General features: G+C 38.5%; 1 protein-coding gene and 1 pseudogene across 1 annotated transcript in view; one reads left to right on the top strand and one right to left on the bottom strand.

Annotated features, from left to right (window-relative positions):
* Nucleotides 1-1,979: 1,979 nt before the first annotated feature.
* On the bottom strand, nucleotides 1,980-3,475 carry LOC146461485 (uncharacterized; annotated as a pseudogene).
* Nucleotides 3,476-3,864: 389 nt separating this feature from the next.
* Nucleotides 3,865-21,671, top strand: part of LOC146461483 (uncharacterized) — a 135,634-nt gene continuing 117,827 nt past the window's right edge. The window contains exons 1-9 of the mRNA XM_085086917.1: nucleotides 3,865-3,883; nucleotides 5,532-5,665; nucleotides 7,607-7,741; nucleotides 11,876-12,115; nucleotides 12,941-13,053; nucleotides 13,349-13,579; nucleotides 14,664-14,776; nucleotides 16,473-17,080; nucleotides 20,558-21,235. Coding sequence (XP_084943043.1) covers nucleotides 5,567-5,665; nucleotides 7,607-7,741; nucleotides 11,876-12,115; nucleotides 12,941-13,053; nucleotides 13,349-13,579; nucleotides 14,664-14,776; nucleotides 16,473-17,080; nucleotides 20,558-21,235 — 2,217 coding nt within the window. The 5' untranslated portion in view covers nucleotides 3,865-3,883; nucleotides 5,532-5,566. The remainder of the gene's footprint in view (nucleotides 3,884-5,531; nucleotides 5,666-7,606; nucleotides 7,742-11,875; nucleotides 12,116-12,940; nucleotides 13,054-13,348; nucleotides 13,580-14,663; nucleotides 14,777-16,472; nucleotides 17,081-20,557; nucleotides 21,236-21,671) is intronic.

The following is a 21,671-nucleotide window of genomic DNA, read 5'->3' as shown; positions in this document are numbered from 1 at the left end:
GTACAATGTAAACAAAGTCAACTCCGAATTACCTTAAAATGACTTACAATTAAATGTAATGTCAAAGGGTCTGCAGGTCCACGAACGCGACTAGTTCGACTGTTTGTTGGCCGATTTGCCAAAATGGCGAGAAGCCCTTGTTCTCCTTGTGTTTCAAATAGTTGCTTCAGGTGATTATATCCGGAATCTGCAAGCTTTTTAGCAATGGACTTCTTCATTACTCCGACTTATGAGGAATCGCTGATAATGCCGTCGAAGCCGGACTTTAAGAGAGCGTGACTTTTATCGAGGTAATTCATTTCTTCGATTGCTAAGCTTAGTTCCGTAGTACCGCTTATGTCGATAATTGTAGAGGGAGATATGTGAAGGGAGGACTGGAAGAGGATTTTATTAAGTGCCTCTACATCCTCAAGTGCATCGTGACAATAAAAGTCAGTGCCTAAAAGGTGTCTGTATAGTGACCCTTGATATATTTTCACGAATGAGCCGTCGTCTTGTTTGAATGCCTCGTGATTATCTTTGAACAAGCTCTGGCGAGTTATTTTGGAGTGTTCTTAGCAGGATATGGGTATCGAAATGGCCAATAAGTACAATTTGGTCACAAGAATTGGAACGCTTAGAATCCTTAAGGAAATCAACAAATAATCGAAGACATTCACGCAAAGGAACTGTCTGCAAAGGATTGACTCCTTCTTCCCACCAACCCATATTGTTTTGAATTTGTTTAGCCGAGAAGCATCAGGAAAAATTTCTTTTGTTGGTGTAGTAAATCTAGAAAACGAGGGTCCTTCCTTTGTCTCGACTGCTAAATGAATTTCTTCAGCTTGCTTGCCTGCACAGCTTGTTTCAGTGTCAAATATTACAAAACCAAGAACACTAGCACTGCTTCCATCGACAGGACAGGTGATGTACTTCTTTGGAGGTCGTTCGCTGAAGGTGAGAACAAATTTTTCGAATTCTTTTAATTCTTGTTGCGTGACTATTGCTTTTTGTAACAGCTCAGGGTCAAGGGTCAGAGCAATGCCACTTTCGTAGCTGATTCCCTCTCGATTTGATTCATATTTTTTTCTCGATTTCCTTTTCAAATAATTCAGTCTACGTTGTTTTTTAAATTCAATGCTTGCATGACTTCCGCTTCTGTTCGGCTTTTCTCTCATAGTCAATTAGTGCTATTTTTTGTTCACTAATTTTGCCAGGTTCTATATAAACACAGTGTAAAGTGTCTAGTTGGTAGTTTACCAAGGTTTGTCTGAGCAACAGCAGCGGCAATTCCTTGATCTGCGATTTCGCTTCCTCGATAAAACCTTATTTTAGGACTGAACTTTCGAACCTACTGTACTGTGTAAGCTTTCATTGCTCCACAAGTTTGTGAATAACAGTGTCACTCGAGTATACTTAAAACAATTTAGTTAAATTCTCCTTTAGATTTTTTCCCTTCAAATCTTTGCCATTAGGGAGATAATTGTTGGAAAAGGTGTCAGGATTTTGAAGCCACTTGCACCAGTTTAAATTGTCTCCCTCGCATTTTTTGTGGTCACCAAATGCATGGGGCACAAGAGCAATAAGTGATGTACTCGTTTCTTTCTGAATCCTCTATGTTGTGGTTTAAACAGTACCTAAAACATTTCTGAAAATAATCAATAACTTTCTGTGACAAGACAGATTCTCCAGGGGAACTGCTATTCTCGGACCTAATCTTGTGGAGGGGACTCACAAGTATTCTTGTAGCATGAGTGCTGTCAGATCATTTTTCTACACTGTATGCCACTTCTTTATGAATCTTAGCAATTGTGGAACTGTCATGATCATCTCCAATGAAAACAGAGTACTTTACACCATGATTAGGAGAATCTTTAAATAGTGTAACTCCTTCTTCAGATACATCGATTTTGGCGGCAGTCATGATAAGCTGGTTTTTTACCTTTTGACCAAGCTACGTCAGTGAACCATTAGCCCTCCCACGTTTTAATTATATTATATTATAAAAAATAGAGAGAGGGTATCAAGCAATCAAGGTCAGGGTTCTTCCCCTGAGATTTTTCAGTAACAAGTTCATTTTGCAAAGCCATTCTGCAAGAATTAAGCAGCAACCTGTTGGACAGCAAGACCAATTTCCCTCTCGCTTCGCTTACATGCCCTCCAATTTACTGTGGAGTGAAAAAGCTGTTGACGTGTGTATATCCTATACCACTGTCAATGGCACCAAGAGCGACTCGCGTGTTTATATCATAGGCTCCAGGATCTCTTATGCCACTGTGGTGCTGTCTGGAAGTAGAAATTTCATTTGTTCTGCCACATTTATGACATGCGACAGAAATAAGGCTTGCACAGCCTTTCTTTATCTACGTCACTGCATCAGCAATAGAAAGGGGCCCTAGAAGAAATGGATAGGACCAAATTTTAAGTTATTCACTTATTCAAAGCATTTTTTAGACATTTTGCTTTGGACAATTAAAATTTATTGTATAAAGCATGTGAGTACATTTTACCAGATTTGCAGTGCTGGCATAATTTTAAAGATTGTTGTTAAAACCAAGATCGTTAATTCTGTATCCAGACGGTTTTGTGGGCTTGTTGTCACTGACTGAATCAGAAAACTGTGGAAACAAAGAAAAGTTTATGATCTCTTTGAAGTGTTTATTTACACATAACCCAAGAAGAAATGCAAATAATTTACTAGTTTATACAGTTTGCACTCACCATTTCTCCACTAGCATTCTTTGGGTCGTGGCTTTTTTGCAAATAATGCGTTGTTCCGCCAAAGTGTTGTTGTTCCCCTTTGCTAGGTTGGAGAAAATAAACGGCGTTTGCAAAGTTGAGCCCTGGCTGCTTCGGTCATTGTCTTGCGCTTTGCGGCTTTCATGGTGCGCGAAATATAAAATGGGTGTTTATTCTGAGGAGTTTACTCGCTGTTCTCGTCATTTTTTCCACAGTACACAGTTCTTGAAAACAATCTCGAAAGCAGGATAGTTATTTGAAGACTGATAAGAAAATAATTATTGCGGCTCTCCTAGCCTCTTGCCAACAGTTAGTCGTTGCTACTCGACCCCAAACTTTTTTGGAGCATTTTTTTTGTGCAAGCTGATACACCTTATTCCAAAATGGCTACCATTTTAATATTCTATTGTTGGTATTCAAATTAGCCCTACTTACCTCGTTCTTAAGCTCAAAAGTCAAAAGAATATTTTATCTTGAACGAGGCAAGAAGGGCTAGTTTGAATGCAAACAAAAGAATATTAAAATGGCAGCCATTTTGGAATAAGATTCATTGTCACACATTTTTTTCAAAAGTCAACACAGTTGAACGCATCTTGAGTGACTCCTTTTTCCATTTCGTGGTTTGAGGACGGCGTTTTGACAAAAACAGGCCAATAAAATTTTCGTCGTCGTTTGTTTGTCGGATTTAAAAACCGCGCCGTCACGCGAATGGCCGCTGACCGCGTACAAACCTGTGCTCAGTCACCTTAAAAGGCATGAGAGAGTCTAAAGTTGTTGGCAACAATTACCCCTATAAAAAGGAAAAAAAACAAATTCAAGGTCAGATATAAAAAATAGTCAAACAAAAAAACGAAAAAAAAAAAGGGAAATAAAATGAAGGAGTATTAAGTGTTAATGTATCCAAGAAGGAAATACTAACAGAGTACCGCTATAAGGTTCCTCCCTTTACATGGTACTCTGTTAGTTTGGGTAATCCCCCAACCGGCCAATTTACTGAAAGACCGTCGGTCTTCCACGCTTATTTCCCTGATTCTTTAATTTCCTATCCGTTGCAGTCCGTGATCAAGTTTGGGAAATATGAAAGCTGTACCTGTCATACTGTGGTGGGTGCTTATAGCAATCTACTGCTCGGACGCGAGGAACGTGCGGAAGAGAAAATTTGCGGGTGTGTAACTCCTTGATCAGTGTAGAACATATTACGATATTTAACAATTATTCCATGAGCGCGCGTTGGATATGAGATGGTAAATAGCCAACGAGGCGCGAAGCGCCGAGTTGGCTATAACCAATCTCATATCCAACAAGCGCGAATGGAATAATTGTTTTATTAAATTCTCCGTGTTTGGACATTGCTGTTCAAGTTTACTGAATTTTTATATTTTAAGAAAAAATTTCTTTCAAATTTAAATGACCGGATGTTGAGGCAACCTCCGACCAAAGCGCGCGAAACCTAATGATCACATGACACGCGCAGCGCTTTGCAAACGGAGTTGAATGAAAAATCGAAAGCGAAGAAAATCGGACTCAGTCGGACATCTAAAATTCAAGAAAACTGTACGAATTATAACCTTTCTGAGACTAGCATTCAAGTGCTTTTGAAGTTCCAACTCATCGAGAAGCGTAATAGTTGTGCACATTTGAGCAAATGTTCTGTTGTGTGGTGCCGAGCGAAGGAAGAGATCAGGGCAAGGACGGCTTTTTTCACGCTGAACTGAATTCCTCGCAGACGATTTAAAACACTTCAGGCAAGTCCAAGTGTACGAGGTACAACCGCACTGAGACAAGCATTCATTGCAAGTTTTTAAACTTCAAGCTTATTTGAGAAGCGTAAGAGCTGTGCACATTAGTGCAAATGTTTTGCTGAGTGGTGATTATGGCCGCCGCTCGTACGAATTTCATAGATGAACCATGTGGAGTCCTCGTAAATTCGTAAAAACATAAAGGCAGGCATGAAGCTCTTCCTGAGAAATTTCTTCAATTGGCTTTAACCTCTTACCGTCAGGACTTGCAAGCCATCCTGAAATTTTTGAAGGTAACCGGTTGTTATTGTCGTTGTTATGTGATCTAAAAATCGTAAAATCTTGCAATTTTGAAGATTTTAAAGGAAACTTCAGAGATACGTACCATTAAATAGTGTCATACCGAACTTTGTGGCTTTTATTGTTGTTATATTGAGATGGCATTGTTTGGTATTTCTTTCTTTTTCTTTTTTCTTTTTTTTTTCTACATTTTTCCGAAGAAAGTTTTGCTTCCCGCCGAAAAAAAATTTAGCTTAGCGACACCTGGGGCTTTCGTTTTCCATATAAGGTCAAACTACGGTATATGAGCTGATAACCGAGATTTAGGGAACCAATCAGAACGCTAGAAATGCAATATCCGAGGCTGAGAATTTAATAAAAAGCGATATCATAACGACCTGATGGCAAACTCACTGGAGTTATTTAACAAAAGATTCATTAAACCTTACTCCGCTCTCCGTTCTTCCTGGCCTTGTTGTTTGTGCTTGCTCCCTTTTAACATAATAACTAAGGAGACAATATTTTATAGCTTGGCAATACCTAGCACTGGCAATATAATGTCCTACTTCCCTCAAGAGCTGAAGTCTGGTAATAAAGACTGTCAGGTTGCCCTTTTAAGTTCCCAAATCAGTGATAAGCGGGTGATATTTTTGGCAACCTGGTACTCTTCTCTCTTTCCTGTAATTAGAATAATTGGGAAGCTTGCGCACTGGTTAACGCACATTTATGAATCCTAAGTTTGAGAATCTGTCATAGCCTCATTGAACCTTATTACCTCTACTCGTTGCGCTTCAGATTTGAATTCCAGCAACAACAATGCTTACGAAAATATGAGGAACAATCCTGCCATGCAACACATGGATCAGGCCAGAAGCCAGCAGAGTGAGGCAGATACTGCAATATCTAGTCAGAAGTCCATTGAAAGAGAGGTAAAAAGGAAAATTATCGAGCACTTCGTATAAGTAAGAATAATTAAGTCAAAACACCTTAAAATGTTTTCTACAGATGAGGTTTGACACAACCTACAGTTTAAAACAAGTAAAATATTACAAGGGTCGGCCAATTTCATTGACAGCAAGACGATTCATGTTTTAAAAAGTATTTATGAGCGACTAAGAACTAATACTGCTAATATGCACTAAAAACACCAGCGTTAAGACTGCCCATAGTTACAGCTGCAAACATTTACTTATAACAGCCAACAGATAGTATTTGAAAAAGGTTTTTCAACTCGAAAGGAAGACAACAAATTTGCAAAATGACCAGCTCCCTCCTGTTGGCACGATATTTCAGTTGAAAGAGCGCTGCACCCGTATGGCAGAGGTCATGATATTTTTGTTCAGGCTTCGAAAAACTACTACGTCTATCATTTGAACTCGGAATTTACGGATTTGAAAAGGACCAGCCCCCAGTTCAATTAATATCTCAACTGGCAGAGTCCTGCACGAGTATCGTAAGCTCTTGAGTTCGAATCCCGCTCAAACTTGGCTTTTGTCTGGGTTCCTTTATGCAGCCACTTGAGCTGCGTATATAACCTACTTATTCATCGACATAGGCATACTGGAAGAAAGTCCGAGTTCTCCTAGCGTACAGAAGCCGAACCTATAATTTTCCAGTTCACATGTTCTACCACAGAGCTATAGGAGACTTTGTAGTGTAGGCTATCAAATTAGGTTTATGCTGACAGACATCCTGCATCCTGCTAGGATTTGAATTTCGCTGTGTGGGATATGCGCAATCAAAGGAATGTTATGTTACATAACATGATGAAAAAAATGGGAGAGGTAATATTTGGTCTCAGTGAAGTGACATATAGGCATAGTCGGAGAAAGAAAATCCCAGTTGTCCCAAAAGGACACGGTCTACCAAATTCTAGTTGGCTAGTTCGGATGTTTGACCAGTGGGCCATACCAGACTCGTAGGAGTTAGACCATTAAACTAGGTTCATGTGACAAAAAGCGAACATTTAATGTAACCAATCAATGACAGCCTTCTAGAGTAACCAATGACTGCAGTGTCTACCAACGACTATTCACGACTACTGACAAAATCCACAAAGAATTCCTGAAAACTAGTTATACACCAACACTAACAACTGTTAACAGCTAACAACAAGTATCAATTAGTAACAAAACTGCTTGACAGCTACCCTCAGGAAGTGACACCATGCTACCTGATAACTATAGAGCTATTTTTAAGTAAGTTTCCGGAGTAATTTCCCATTTGCCTGTATCACTTGCGACTCGTGGGAGCAATTTGGTTAGTTTTTGGTTTACACACTATAATACTGTTAACAGCCACTGTTTTCAAGCAACAGCTAATAATGACTGGGGACAGCTATCAATGGATTTTCCAACTTTAAAGGGGTTTTCCAAAAGACGAGATATGTGAACTAGAAGTGCAAGCACCCTGAGCCAGTTTAAGAAATTAGTAAGACCAATGGATCTTTTGAACTTAATCAGCAACGAATGTGGACCTGACTGTTTTCTCGTAGAGACAAGGAATATTTTTAGTAGAATAGTATTGGTTCCTTTGGTATCCTAGAATTTTATTATACTTAATATTTATTTGGTATTAACTGTGTCTCCAATTAGCAGGTATGGTAAAGTATTTTGACACAAATAAAGTTATTGTTTGTTTGTTTTGTTCTTATTGACTCTAGGCTTGCACTTTTGAGAAGAATGAATGGTTAAATACTTGCTTTTTCCTGGTGCAACTATTTGAAAGAGTACACGACCCTTTTTGATTTAATTGTTAACCTGTTGGGACATTTTTAGGGATAACTGCAAATTACAATCATTATCTTCATTCATTAAGTTTGATTTAAGTTGTCTTGACGTCTGCAATGCTTTAATTTAATCTGAACACAGAAACGAGCTGTGCCGGCTGCCGTAGCAGAAGTTGGAACGGAGATAGTAACGGATGTCATAAAGCAAGCTGTTGAGAAGCAAATGGAGATCATAGCAGAAGCACAGGAAAAAGCAGAAGCGTTCGTCGGGAAAAAGGTATCTTTTAACAAAGCTATTAGAGTTTTTATTCCTACAGACACGTTTTCAATACATACGTCTCCAACAATGGTTTGGAAAAAAAAAGCAGTTGTTCATTACAGAAAATTTTTGTTAACAGAGGAACTTCTCAAACAACGATATAAATTTTGTCTGCATTCAATTGTCAACGGCGGAGACTTTTTGGATCTTTCATTCGTCGTCGTAATGTTATGTAAAGATATTCCATCGAATTTTTTATTACATTTTGAACAAAGAAAATGGCTAATAAAAGCTTAGTTTTTCATTTAAACTAACATAACCGTATATTTCTTGAAAGTAGACGAGATGAGCATTTTGAAAGTATAAACATTATGTTGTTAGTTATTAACTAGTCTGATAGTCTGATAGTCTGATAGTTTTGAAATCACCAGATAACACTGGCTGTAAATAATACTTCAAAAATTGAACATTCTCCCCCAAAACTAAACAAATCGGGCTAAATAGCCGTCATTTTGAATCACGTTGTTTAGAATAGGCCTCGAGCCTAGAAAGTGTCTTAAGCTCCCTTTTTTAGATCAAACTGTACACCATATATATGTATATAAATAGGCACGCCCATAGGCGTCTTAAGGAGTCAAAGGGTTCAAATCAATGATCATGAAACTTTTGTGATAAGACTGTTATATATGGTATGAAGAAGGCAAGAGAATCAATGAAACTGTTCCTGATATTTTTGAAAATCTACAAAAAGTCGGCTAGAGAAACTTGTAATCAAGCAATAGATGAAGCCCGAGGGGGGAGGAGGGAGAAAAGGGGAACCAAGATATATTATTGACAGGGATGTGCGAATGGCGAAAATTATTAGAGACAAAATAAGTCATAGCGGGCTAGACCCTAACCAAAAAAGTCCAGTGGCCCAGAACGTAGCCTCAAAACAATGACCCATAATGTGATTGCCGTTTGGCATAAAATTGAGCTTTTGCGCTTCAGTTGTCAACTCCCCACTCCACCCCCCCCCCCCCCCCAAAAAAAACACCAAAAACCAAATAAGTCACCACAAATTTCTAACCCCCCAAAACACTAATTTCAAACTTAAAAGATGTATTTGCACATTTTCGTCACTAATAAACCAGCGAAAAGAATGAGACAAGAAAATTAACGCAAAGAGCACCAGTGCTCAAACAAAATCAAGCTGGAAGGTGAACACGGCATTCAGTGAGGTTGGCTGCTGTAAAAAATTCTAAATCTAGATGTAACCCGTCGCATTATTTGTGCATTTTATCTGTGACTTAGAATAGTGTTGACCAAAAATAGAGCAATTTAACTGTACATGTATGTCGTAGAAATTGGTGGTTTCAAATAGAGATATCTCGTACAAAACATTTTTTAACGTAGAAGTTTTAAATGAATATTCTATGATGGAGTTTCTGTTGATCAGCTGTTTCTTCTAATATAAAGATTTACTGAATGAAAGACCATCTCTGCGCTAATGGAAACCGTTCGCGAACGCTTCACAGCCGACGCCATTTTGATTCGACTCACAGAATACATTGGGGAAAGGGAGGGGGAGCGAGGGAGGCGAGAAATAATGAGGAAGTTCGGGACCCTCCCCTTCCCTTCCCCGATTACGCCTGCCACGCAGGCTATGTCGTGAAGGCCACATTCAAGTGTTCTACGCTTTCGATTCTACCAAATCTTGTGGTGATCGCCGACATTGTATTAAAACGCAAACCTTTTGTAAACGTTTTCCATCATCACTGTTCAAGTCAGGATATTACAAGTCTGGAAAGAAAAGATTTAAAGTAGTCATTAAGAATTTCCGAGATGCCGATCTCTCTATGAATGCCAAAGTCTTATTTTTAGTCATTTGTGTTGCATCCGCCATCCTGTATGTGACACGTCATGTGGTCATATACGAAGTCTTATGCGTTATCTCTAGGACAATCGCGACACAAAGAAGAAAAAAATTGATAAGAACGTGACAGAGGACTTAACTCGGTGTCTCACGGCCCGAGTAATTATGCCAAAGACAAATTATTTATCAAACAAAGTAACGTACAAAGGATAGATAAAGTTATGAAAGCAGTCGCGAATAACTAACAAAGCTTTTAAACAACCGCGAGACAGAAAGAGAAAAAGAAATTCAAGAAAATTATTCAAGAATTCTCAAAACGATGCTTAGCAAAGAAATTGTAAACATTTGCAAAGAAAACGGTGCGTTTCAAGTTTACGTTCGTCTAAATATGCTCCACAGACGTACGCCCTACGTGTTATTAATTACAACAGGGTATCATGGGCGACAAAAATATTTGTAAGCTTCTCTATATTTCGTGGTCGCAGTTGTTTTCGCTTTACAAACTGCTCTCAAACTCCGTTTGGTAAACGTGTGATATTCTAATAATAATAATAATAATAATAATAATAATCTTTTATTAGGAAGCTAGCTTCCATCACGTAACGTGGTTTTCAGAAAGGGCCTAAAAACAGCAATTCAAACTAGAAGCTGAAACTACAAAGATATCATTGATGGGGTAAAAAACTTTAAATTGATAAAAAATGATCAAAGCAAAGAAGCTAAAACTAGAAAAATTCTTACTGATAGGGTTAATAAAAAAAAAATCGGGCGAACACTTTTCGCTTAAAAGTAACAATACTCGATGCATTTCTGGTCTCTCTCTCTAACTCAATTCCAGTCTTTTAGAGAGTAATGGCAAACTCTTTGCTTTCCCCAATTTCTGGTAACACGGGGTAGTCTGAGCAAGTCTTTGTTCCTTGTATTATAATTATGGAACTATGCAATTGGAAGAAAACGAGAGTTTAAATCGGTGTACATAAAATAACACATGAAACTTATACAACACGGCGGGTTTTTCATTGAAATTTAAGCTTATGTCGACTTTTATGAAAGGTCAATAAAATCCTTTCTTGACTTGTAGCTCTAGCTACTCTTGTCCAAGAAGGAATAAATTAAGCTCTAAGCTCTGTTTTCCTTGACAGATGACTTGACTTGCGTAGCAGCGAAGTCAGAAATGTAGCCTTGTCCAATTTCGAATAAGCTGTTGACAACTTTTCACATGAAAAGAACCAAAAGAACAGCAAGAAAAGTAATTTTGCAAACTGTCTTCCAGAGGAAAAATACTTTCAGCTGACGCGAATGAATGGAAGCCGCGAAAAAAGGCGCCAAAATATTAGCCTCCTTTTGGTTCCACGAATTTTTCACAGGCTGGCAACTTTCCTCGCTTGTCTCCAGGCAACTACAAGTTGAAAACTTGCATCCATTCTAGTCATGAACGAGTAAGAATGGAGGGAATCCCTCGATACAATTTCAAACCTCATATGCCTGTTTGCTTTTGTTGTCAACTTGATAAGTTGATAACAGGAGTCATTCAACGGATTTGTATGAGTAGATCCCTTGCTTTTTTATTCATGAAAAAAAATAATAATGCCCCTTTTTAAACGTTTTTACTAAAACATAATCTACAACCTGAGACCTAACAGTCGCTCTCTCATTGGGTTTTATATAGTTTTACAAAACCCTCGAAAAATTCCTAGCGTTCTGGTCACGTGACAAATGACGTCACCATGGGAACAATGTTATCAAAAGTACTTCAAATTAACATCTATTTACAGGCAAATATATGTTACAATGCGCTTTGAACTCAAGAAAATATGCCTCTCGACTTAGTCCCCCAAATTTTCGTATTTTTGTATTTTTGTGTATAGATTCGAGACCGTTAATGGCCATTGCTATATACCTTACGCCAGTTTCTTTCTGACCAAATTGATTATTTTTGAATTGATAGATGTCCGTTTTCGAAATGAGTTCAAACGTGACTGATGACGTCATCACACTAAACTTGATATGAATGATATTTTTATGGCAACTGTTGTTTTTTTGTGGTGTAGCATTTTCTTTGGATTGCGATTGACCAAGTTATTTGGCATTTGCAATTTTTCAGGTCTAAAGTATTTTGGGAAGTTTGTTATTATAATTGTATATTATTTCTCCGATTAGTATTTTAAACGACGCCTATTCACTTCATAAACATTTTTCAAACCTTCCATGACATTTAGTTGGAAATTGGTTAAAACATAGGCACAAAATTGTCCTTAAGAAATAGCTATAAATCAACTCATATCGTCTACTTTCAGTTGGAGTTGAATATTGAGCCTGACAAGGGCTGGCAAACAGAGAGCATGTTTGCACCTGCTGGTATGCATATTGACGCTGAGTATACTAACGAGGAAGACACGGAAGAATTGAGCCACGAGGAACCACCATTTACGTATCCCATGGGACTTGGAGGTGTAATGATGAACGGATGTTATGGTTCAAACTATCAGAAAGGCGATCCTTGTTATGATTTTAAGACGGTCTCATCCATTTGTTTTGTAAGTAAATTTTAATATCTCTAAGTTTGAGTTAATACGTTTACAATAATGAGTCTTACTGAAAACATCTTGAAACTTGCTCTAAATTTTATTGAACAGAAGTTAAAACATCAGAACATAGTAATTGAAAGGCCATAGAATGAGGCAATCCACCATTGACACCATAGCAAAAGGTTCGAGTATAAATATTAAGGATGATGGGACATTTCATTCATTTGATGAAAATAGTTTTTAAATGATTTAATTTCCAGAATGGAGGTACTTTTTGAGAGCCTGTGTGGGGAGCGGCTAAATAAATATTTCATGTTGTCTACACCAAATGTTCATATTTGGCGTTGGAAGTAAAAGAATCTAAAAGCACGATGTAGGCCTCGATTAACAGCAACAGAGTAACGGCAAACCTCGGGGGCATGTAATATTTCGTCTTTGGAAGATGGTGTCGACGCCACTAATTTGTGCCTCCCTTCCCAGCCCACCATGGGTATATACTCCAAGAAAAATACTCCTATCCTATCCTCTTTCTTTATTCTCGCGCAACATTATAAACAAACATCTCTTACATAAACTCCACTAATATTAACCGGGTACTTTTTGAACGACACACAATGTGAGTGCACAAGCATAAATTTCCTTTTATTCGAAAGGAAACATAACAGTCCAACTTTGCTACAAATAAGGTCAATTTGAAGCAGAACAAAAGTGTTCAACAAAACAATAAAAAACAGATACTACCTACAAAAAGAATACAGTAAGTTTTTAACAGCGGGTTTATTGAATTAATGTCATCATGTTAACCTGGTAATCTTTATTTTGCTTGATATGAAGAATCTTATCGATGGTGCCGCTTTCATCGGGGTCGGATTTGATGGACGCGGTGATTATAGCCCTGAATCTCGAAAGATGAGCATTGTGCAGAGAGTTTGTAGCGGAAAGGCGACGTAAGTATTTTCATTGTTGAAACCTTTTGATAAAATCATCAAGTCTTAGATTTGAAAAGGGATTGGAGAGCATGTTGTTACTCTTGTGATCCTTCATTTTTAAACATAAAAATTAACAAAAGGTGAGAAGTAATTAAAAATCCAGGCCAGTTTTGATATATGCGAGTGAGGGTGGTCATAGTTTGAATTTGTCGACATCAGCACAATATCTAGTCCTAGTTTCGTATGCTCCTCCCCAGAAGAAATATCGTTTCATTATATTCAAGAAATCTCCTACACAACATTTAATTTTTAGGTATGATGGCGACGACGTCCCTGACACCATGAACGTGCATGGCGTCTATGATACGAGCACCTCAATGCACAGCTTCTACAGTCGACAAGAGTACCAAAAGTTTCTACAACGGCAAGCAGGAATGTCAGGATCGCTTTTCGGTTTCTATGCCGGGGTTAAAAAGGCCTGGGGAAGCTCCAAAGTCAGAGGATCAGAGAAATACATGTCTCTTCTTTCTATTGATGTTGATAGGTGAGTAAAAACATGTGCATTTGAAGTTCGAGTCAATTGAAGGTTTATTTTTTATCTTGTCCTTGAATTGACTCTGATTATCCCCACTGCATGGAATGGACTGACATGTCGAGCTGGGGGTGATTGCTAACACTTGCACACTCCCAAACGTGTCCCCTGAGGCTTCGTGATATTCGAAATGGCGCGGGGCGAAGAAGACCCGGCCCCGGGACACGCGTGCAAAATACTTCATAAATCATGGAGCATTTCCCACGGTCTTTGCCTTCCTCTGCCACCTTAAATATTGAGAAAATCCTGGGGAGGCGCATCGTGCACCCCAACCAAGCTTCCACGTATACATACACTACTTATCCCTGATCCGTGTTTCTAGGGCAGAACCTGACTGCCTCAGCATCTAAGTCTTTCCCCCATTATCATGTATACAAGGCTGGCCGTTGAGGGTGGCAAGCCACCTAGTGTTAGCTTCTTAGCCACAGGGGCTGTGACATATTTTACAAGATATTACATTTTTATTTTTAAAGTAGAAATTGCTGTCTGGCTAATAAAGGGTGCCTATTTTGGCCTCGGACCAACATCCTTGTTTAATATTCGCAGCATTGAAAGCCTACTCAGTAAAACACTTAGTGAAGTGACTCAAGGCAGTTGTCCGCCTCCCTACATTTTTTGATGACCGAGCTAAAATGCCCTTGCACTTAAATATTTTGTAACTGTTTCGTCTAGGATAACGTGGATGGTACTGTGTAACGTAAACAAAATGTTCAGTTTCTCCCAATAACCATCCCTTGATGATGGTTTGTTTTACTTTACATAAATACAAACGTTTACCTAGTGTTGTAGGAGGATTTCTTGAGCAAGAGAATGTTGCTCATGTTTACTTCAACACAGTTACCGCCATAACACGAAGCCTCCCCGTGGAATAGCCCCTGAATTTTATGCAGTTTGGTTACAGTGATTTTTCCACGTTCAAAAAAGTAATTGGCTTAAGGTCGTGTGAATGGGAAAAATATGACAGGTGCCAGAATTTAGATTCAAGCTGTACATGGCCTGTCGAATACAAAAACTTAATTCGTCTCGATGATTGCAGGTATGAGATCTATCTAGACGAAGTCAAGCCAAACGATCTCAGTGTGAACTTTCTTCAGGAGTTCATGGACCTTCCAATATCCTACCTGGCTCCAGGCGCTGCCATCAAGTTTCGTAAGTATCTTCTTTGCTTATCAATTTTTAAATTATTATTTTTATTTTTGGCAATTAATGACAACAAGATGCTTTTGCATGTGACTTATTAGGGAACTTAAGCACCGGACGTTTTGGGGACGACGGCGACGTCTACAAACGAGCCAGCCTGGGTAAGAGGGCGCCGTCGTTCCCGCCAAAATCCAAACTTTAGCAAAGAGGTGTTTTTGCGACGGCAACCCTTTCAAAAACTGCATCGAAAGCTTGAGAAGACCTCTGTGAAAAATGTCTTTTCGTGAAACAATAGAGATGTTGTTCGGCTAGCATATGATGGTAAAATAATTTCTGATGAAGAATTCTTGGTCTTGTGGGAGAGCTGCCGTTCCAAGAACCCAGATTTTCCGCACAGTTCGTATGTAAGATTTGATCTTGAGGACATCAACGAAGCCGAATGTTTGGCAGAGTTCAGAGTCGATTATCGAGCTTGTTCAATCTTTCCTGGATTGACTCCCAGATTTTGCCACGGTCTGGACTGCCTTTCTTGAACTGAAACAATTCGCTAGCAATCATTTCACGCAACAGGAGAATGTTGTGGTCATCTGTCAGTTCCATTACAGGTTGTTTTTAGATAGCCATCTTCACGCTAGAGGCTTAAAAGTTCAAAATATGACTCGAAATACTTGACAATTACTCGTACAAGCGCCAACACGATAGAATAATATTTTAAGCATCGATAAGTACAAAACATTGAGGGCAAAATGATATAAAGGAACGAAAATCATGAAGGCGAAACTTACGTTTTACACGCGACGTCAAAATAAGCAAAACAAAGTCAGCGCCGAGTCGCGACGGCTGACCATGTCGGCGGGAAACGTGGATCGGAAGTAAATTTGACTTCCGGACGCCGTCGCCCCGTAGAAAACGTCTGGTGCTTAAGTTCCCTATTGGTTGTGCCCACACGGCTTAAAGGGTGTAATTATGTCTTACATGGAAGATTCCTACGATACCATACGATATTGATATATTATATCTCGCGTAATTTAGAATGACACTACATGCATACCACACGTTATATGAGTTAGTCACTTGGGTCTTTGCAGGATCCCACAAATATCATTTATTGTGGGTTTAGGGACAGCTCGGTACTCGGAACTCGGACTTTCTGGCAGGAAAAATGTACAAAAACCCCATCCATTTTTAGGTTTACCTGTTGTTTTATTTATCTCTTTGTTATTATATTTTTCTATCGTTCTTTACATAGTTTTCTAAAGTCTGGAAAAAATTAAATGATGTTTAACGTAGCTCTCATGTCATGTGACGTTTTTGGACCAATTTATGTTTTCATGTCAAAATTAAAATGCAGATTTTAATGAAGAGAACAAGACTTTTAAAAGTCTAGTTGTTGTATCATACCATTGTTTTTCTAATTATCCACTATATATTGTTCATCAATGTAATTCCATCCGTAAACTGACGATGGCACAGGAGTTGCCGAAACATGTCTTTCAAATTTAAAAGTCTTGTTCTCTTCATCAAGATTGTTACAAAATTGCTGCTTTTATACGTCCTTTTGGTAAAATGCAGATTACTTTCATTACCCTTTAATTTTCTCCAAGCTTCTGTATTCAGTTGTCCTCTTTTCCATTCCTTGAAGATGATCACGTAACCCACACAGTTTTAAATACACCTCTTATGGTTCCTAAACATTTTTTTACAGAAAACTTCATTCTTCGTTGGGGAACACATTACATAAAGTCAGGAAAATTTGGTGGTCGACTTCAAATTTTTAAAACAATGGAAGGTAGTCAAGTCTCCAGCAAAGAAGAGTTCAGTCGAGTCATGGAAGTTGGATACAAAACTCTTTTTGGAAGCTTTTACGCCAAGGATGAAAGCAAGGGCGGTAGTAGTTTCAAAAGTCAATCGAAAACGTCATCAACTTCTATTAGCGTAGAAGGAGGAGACCAAAAAATTGCGGCTATCGTCACAGATTTCAACTCCCCCACTATAAAATATGACTTAACGCAATGGTTGGCCTCAATTGCTACCTTTCCAAAGCCTTTCAAATTTATGGTAGCGCCAATCACCGATCTTTTAAAGTTTAACCCTTCGTCCTTGTTTACTGATGAAGAAAGAGACTGGGGATGTGAAGCACATACTGCTGACATGAAGGAAGATCCAGAGACAAACGAACACTACTATGAGGTCAAAGTCAATGGAACAATAATACAGAAGTTTTGTCCATACAAGGACCGTGACACTTTGGTTTACTTGATCGACAGGAGAAGGAATGGTCTGGAAAGAGCAATTGCAGTCTACATGGAGGAGGTAACATATCACAAAGGTTATCATGCTCTTGTACATTCTGTAGTTATTTATGAAATAGCATTGGCATTTTGTTCGATATAAAATGCTTCTATTCGCACTGAATAATGATAGGTGCTTTGCGAATATTTGTTACTGTTAAAACAAACACGTCTAAGAGCAACCATCGGTCAATATTTCGAAGAAAGACACGATATTGTTTTTATCGTCCAGCACTAAATTTATTCACACAAATGTTAGATTTGACCTTAAAGGGAAAAAAAAGATAGGACAACATAAATGATAAAAATATAAAAAGGAACAACAAATGGAAGGTTTATTCGCAACGATTGATATCCACCGGGGCATTTTTGCCTCATGGATATTGTGTGTTGGAAGTGTTTCTGCGGCCTCCGAGGTTGACCACTTTCGCGTCGTGTAATACATTTATGTTACTTAGATTCAACCGAGTAAGTAAGTAAGTAAGTAAGTAAGTCAGTCAGTCAGTCAGTCAGTCAGTCAGTCAGTCAGTCAGTCAGTCAGTCAGTCAGTCAGTCAGTCAGTCAGTCAGTAAGTAAGTAAGTCAGTGCAAGAAAGTTTGGGTTGGTTATGACGTGACTTCCGTCCGACCGACCGACCGACCGACCGACCGACTGACCGCCCGTACGCACGCTACTCCATGTAAGCTAACATGAAATGAGATACTCAAACCTTGTGCTGCAAATCAGGTTTGTTTCGGCGGGAAAATGCCTGGCCAACTGCGCTGCCGGCCGCATTTGTTTGGAAGGAAATTGCATCGCTAACTGCTTTTAGAAAAAAAAATTTTAAAGACGACGTTTGCAACAAAACACAAACTCAATTTATGAATAGGTCTACAAACATGTAAGGCAAAGAGAGGGAGATAAAAAAAGAGATCGAGAAAACAGGCGACGAAGAAGCGATGTTGGACGTCAAAGAGAGCGATTGAGAGCGGTAGCAAATAGGCGAAACATGAGTGACGAACAAAGGGAGAAAGTACGGGAAAGGGTGCCGAAAAAAATCCGTGTTGCAACACAGGGTTTGAGTGTCTCATTTCACATTGGCTTACATAGATGAGCGTATGTGCTGTAACCCGGGTTGTTTTTCGGAGGGAAAATTCATGGCAAACCGCGCTGCTGGCTGCGTTTGTTTGGCGGGAAGTTGCATCGCCAACTGCGTTGAGAAAAAAAAAATATATATATATAATTTTAAAGACGACAAGATACAAAGTCAATTTTTATATGTGACCAACAGCAGGAGAAAGAGCAAGGCAACTAGCGGCGGGAGAAACAAATCGACTGGCACATCATTAGAATCTGGAAGTGAAATAATTTTACTCCAATCCGGCGTGACAAAAGGTTGGATTTTTCCTCTTGAAGTGAAACGTTTCGTTCACTTAACGTTGTAAAACGAACGGAAAAATCAGCAATGGAATAAAAGGGCTGGTTATTCTCAGAAGAGGCGAGTACTTTCATGCAATTTTGTTGACAAAACTTTCCTAGTTTGCTGGTTTGCAAGATATTGTTTTCTTGCAGTTTTGACACGCCGTGTAACTGAAGCTTAAGCTAATACTGCTAACTCCAGAACAGTCTTTTGAGCTCATTTTTTCGGTCCATGTTGATTATTTCCTTCCTTGGAGTTTTATTTTCTGATCTCGTCCAATTTTGCCGTCAAACAGCGGGAGAAAGAGCAAAGCGGATTGCGGCGAGAGAAACAAATCGCCTCTTTTAGCAGCTTTTAGAGGCGGCACTTCATAAACAGCGGCCGAATCTTGAAGAGAAATTATTTTACTCTAATCCGGCGCGATGAAATGAAAATAAGATGCGATGGATTTTTCCTCTTGAAATGAAACGTTCCGCTCACTTAAGATTGTTAAACGAACGAAAAAAACAGCAATCGAATAAAAGGACTGGTTGTTCTCCAAAGAGGCGAGTATATTCATGTGATTTTGTTGAAAAAAACTTTGCTGTTTTTGCAAGATATTTTGTTCTTGTAATGTTGACACTGCAACTTGTTTAACCTCAGAGCAGCCTTTTGAGCTCAGTTTTCGGTCCATGCTCCTTATTTCCCTTGGAGTCTTATTTTAAAATCTCATCCTATTTTGCTTCATTTAAAAAAAATTTGATTCTGAGCTAAAATAGTCAGTCAAATAAACGTCTCCACACTTTGTATCGTTGGCATAAACTACTGACAAGTCCTTCTCGCATATGTTTCTAATTTTAGCATTTATTTCTGACAATCTTGACAGAGAACAAACAAAATACTTAAAACAATAGGATATAACGGCAAAGATTAACATGAGTGAGTAATTTTCACTGAAAGTCTTTTCAAAGAACGTTAAAAGCGAATGTAAAATTAAAGTGTGATTTCGTTTTCATCAAAACAAAGCTTACGCAAAACATTCATTCGCTTGTTTTTTGTGAATTTTTCAAAGATCGTTGTTTAGTTTATTTCTGTACTTATTGCTATGAATTATCACCGTTCTTTTTTCATATATTACTCAAAGATATATTTGGAGTCTGTTTTTTGGTTAGTGTATCCATTTTCTCTGAGGTTTATAACGTACGGCCTTCTTGATAAGCAAAATTTACTAGACACTAGTGACAGTGCCGGTAGCGCGCGTTGACTGTTCACAAACCGGTTCGCCTCGATCATCTTAAACTGAACAGAATAATAAAAACAGAAAATATCATTTTGAGTCCATTTAAATTCCGCTTTTAAAATACAGAGGACAAAATGTTCCTAAAACTATCGAGGAACTTCGTAAAACTCTCAGTAAAACACTCACCGAAGACGCAAGCAACCAACAAATTATTTAAGTTTTTTCTAGCGTACAAAACAAACAAAACCGACGAGAACAGTAACCATTAAACACATGTAATTAAGAGAGAATACAAATTTAATTCAGGACAACGATAAATCAAATGTTAGGCATCAATTAATTGTTCACCTGCGCTGTGAAGCTTCCTACCGCTTGGAAATCACACGAACATAGATCGATAAAAATAGCAAACGATGGATCCAAAGAAGGAACTTGCGGAGTAATTTCTTCCTGCTCGAAAGAACCCCAAAGAACTTGTTTTTTTGGACACAAAATGCAGAAACCAATAAAATGTAAAACTGTCGTACTCAGCCAATCAGGAGCGAGTATTTTCGCCGATCGACCAATCAGGAGTAAGTAAAGCATTCAGTAATTTTGCCCTCTGTTTTACATTGTTATTGTTGATGAGCAGTTAGCTGCATATGCATTAAAAATATACTATATAACTGCAGAATTGATGAGGAACTCATAAGGTTAATACGTTCATACAATAAGCAGACTTCTATAAATGTTTATTAAAAAAAGGAATTGTGGAGCTCCGCTTTTAGGCTTGGCTAAATATATTTATTAGTCTTTAAGAGGTTATTTAATCTACAGTATTCATACACCTCGTTAAAACAGGTAATTTATGTTTTCTTTATATTCAACACCAAAAAATGTAGGGTCCTATTTCTGCTTCTGATATCACCCTTCCTGCTGGGAAACCTGGATGTCAGACAGAAAACTACAAGTTTCAAAAAAAAGCAGGCAAGCCAAGCTGGAAAGAGATAGCCGAAAATGGAGCCACTTTTCTGGTTATCTTCAAAACGAACGAAGATCTGCTATCGGGATCATTTAATGGCCCAGTGGATTTATCGCCTCATGAGGAGAAATATGTGAGGTATTTCAAAGGTGAATGGCTTGTTGGTGACAGTCGGGATGACATTAATTACATGACAGGTTGTAACCACGGCAGCCTAGATGACAAAACGATTTGCGTACTTGGATTGCTCTTAACGTACAATGAACAGAGTGGTTTTCTCACACTCAGGAAGGAAGACCTCGAGTTTTCTAAGGAGAGTTTTCCGAAATTGACCGACGCCATCATTGGCACGCTGATAGGTCACGTGGAATGGCCATCTGACCACATCTTCCAACTGGAGACGGTGGTTGGCTATCTTCCATGCAACGTGAAGTGGTCCAACGTACTACGTTTTGACCCAAGCAACGATGAAGGAAAATGCCTTCACTTTACAGCATCTTCACAAGGAACAATATTCGTCATATTTGCTGCAGTTCCAAATAACAAGGACACATGGTACTATGTCCAGATCTCTCCTTATGGTGTGGGGATATTCAAGGTCAGTTTCGTTCCTACAGTTTTACATAATACAATAGTAAATAAAAAAAAAATAGTTTTCTTTATAAAATAAAACAAAATATAAACCAATTCTATCCCCCCTTGTTTGTTATCGTTCCTGGAAACACCCATTGAGGTTTTAAAAAGAGTGTGTAAGATATGTATGTCTGTATGTATGTTTAATATTTTACTCCCCGTTTGAGGAATCCCCACTGGAGAACTAAGAAATGCAGGTTGATACAAAATAACACAAAGTAGCCTTTTTACCCGCTCAAAAACAAAAGGGAATAAGGACTATTTGGTTTATAATCAATCGGTAGATCTATCGATCGATCGATCAATCACTATTGAAAGATAGACGCTACTTATGAAATTTAGATCATTGCATAATTCGTTTCAGAGAATCGATTCGCTCAACGGTCATGAAGCATCCGCCG

The sequence above is a fragment of the Pavona decussata genome, unplaced genomic scaffold, assembly GCF_977016875.1.
Source record: "Pavona decussata unplaced genomic scaffold, jaPavDecu1.1 SCAFFOLD_198, whole genome shotgun sequence".
Taxonomy (NCBI): domain Eukaryota; kingdom Metazoa; phylum Cnidaria; class Anthozoa; order Scleractinia; family Agariciidae; genus Pavona; species Pavona decussata.
Note: the sequence above shows the minus strand (reverse complement) of the source record. Positions and strands in the feature narration are given on the sequence as shown.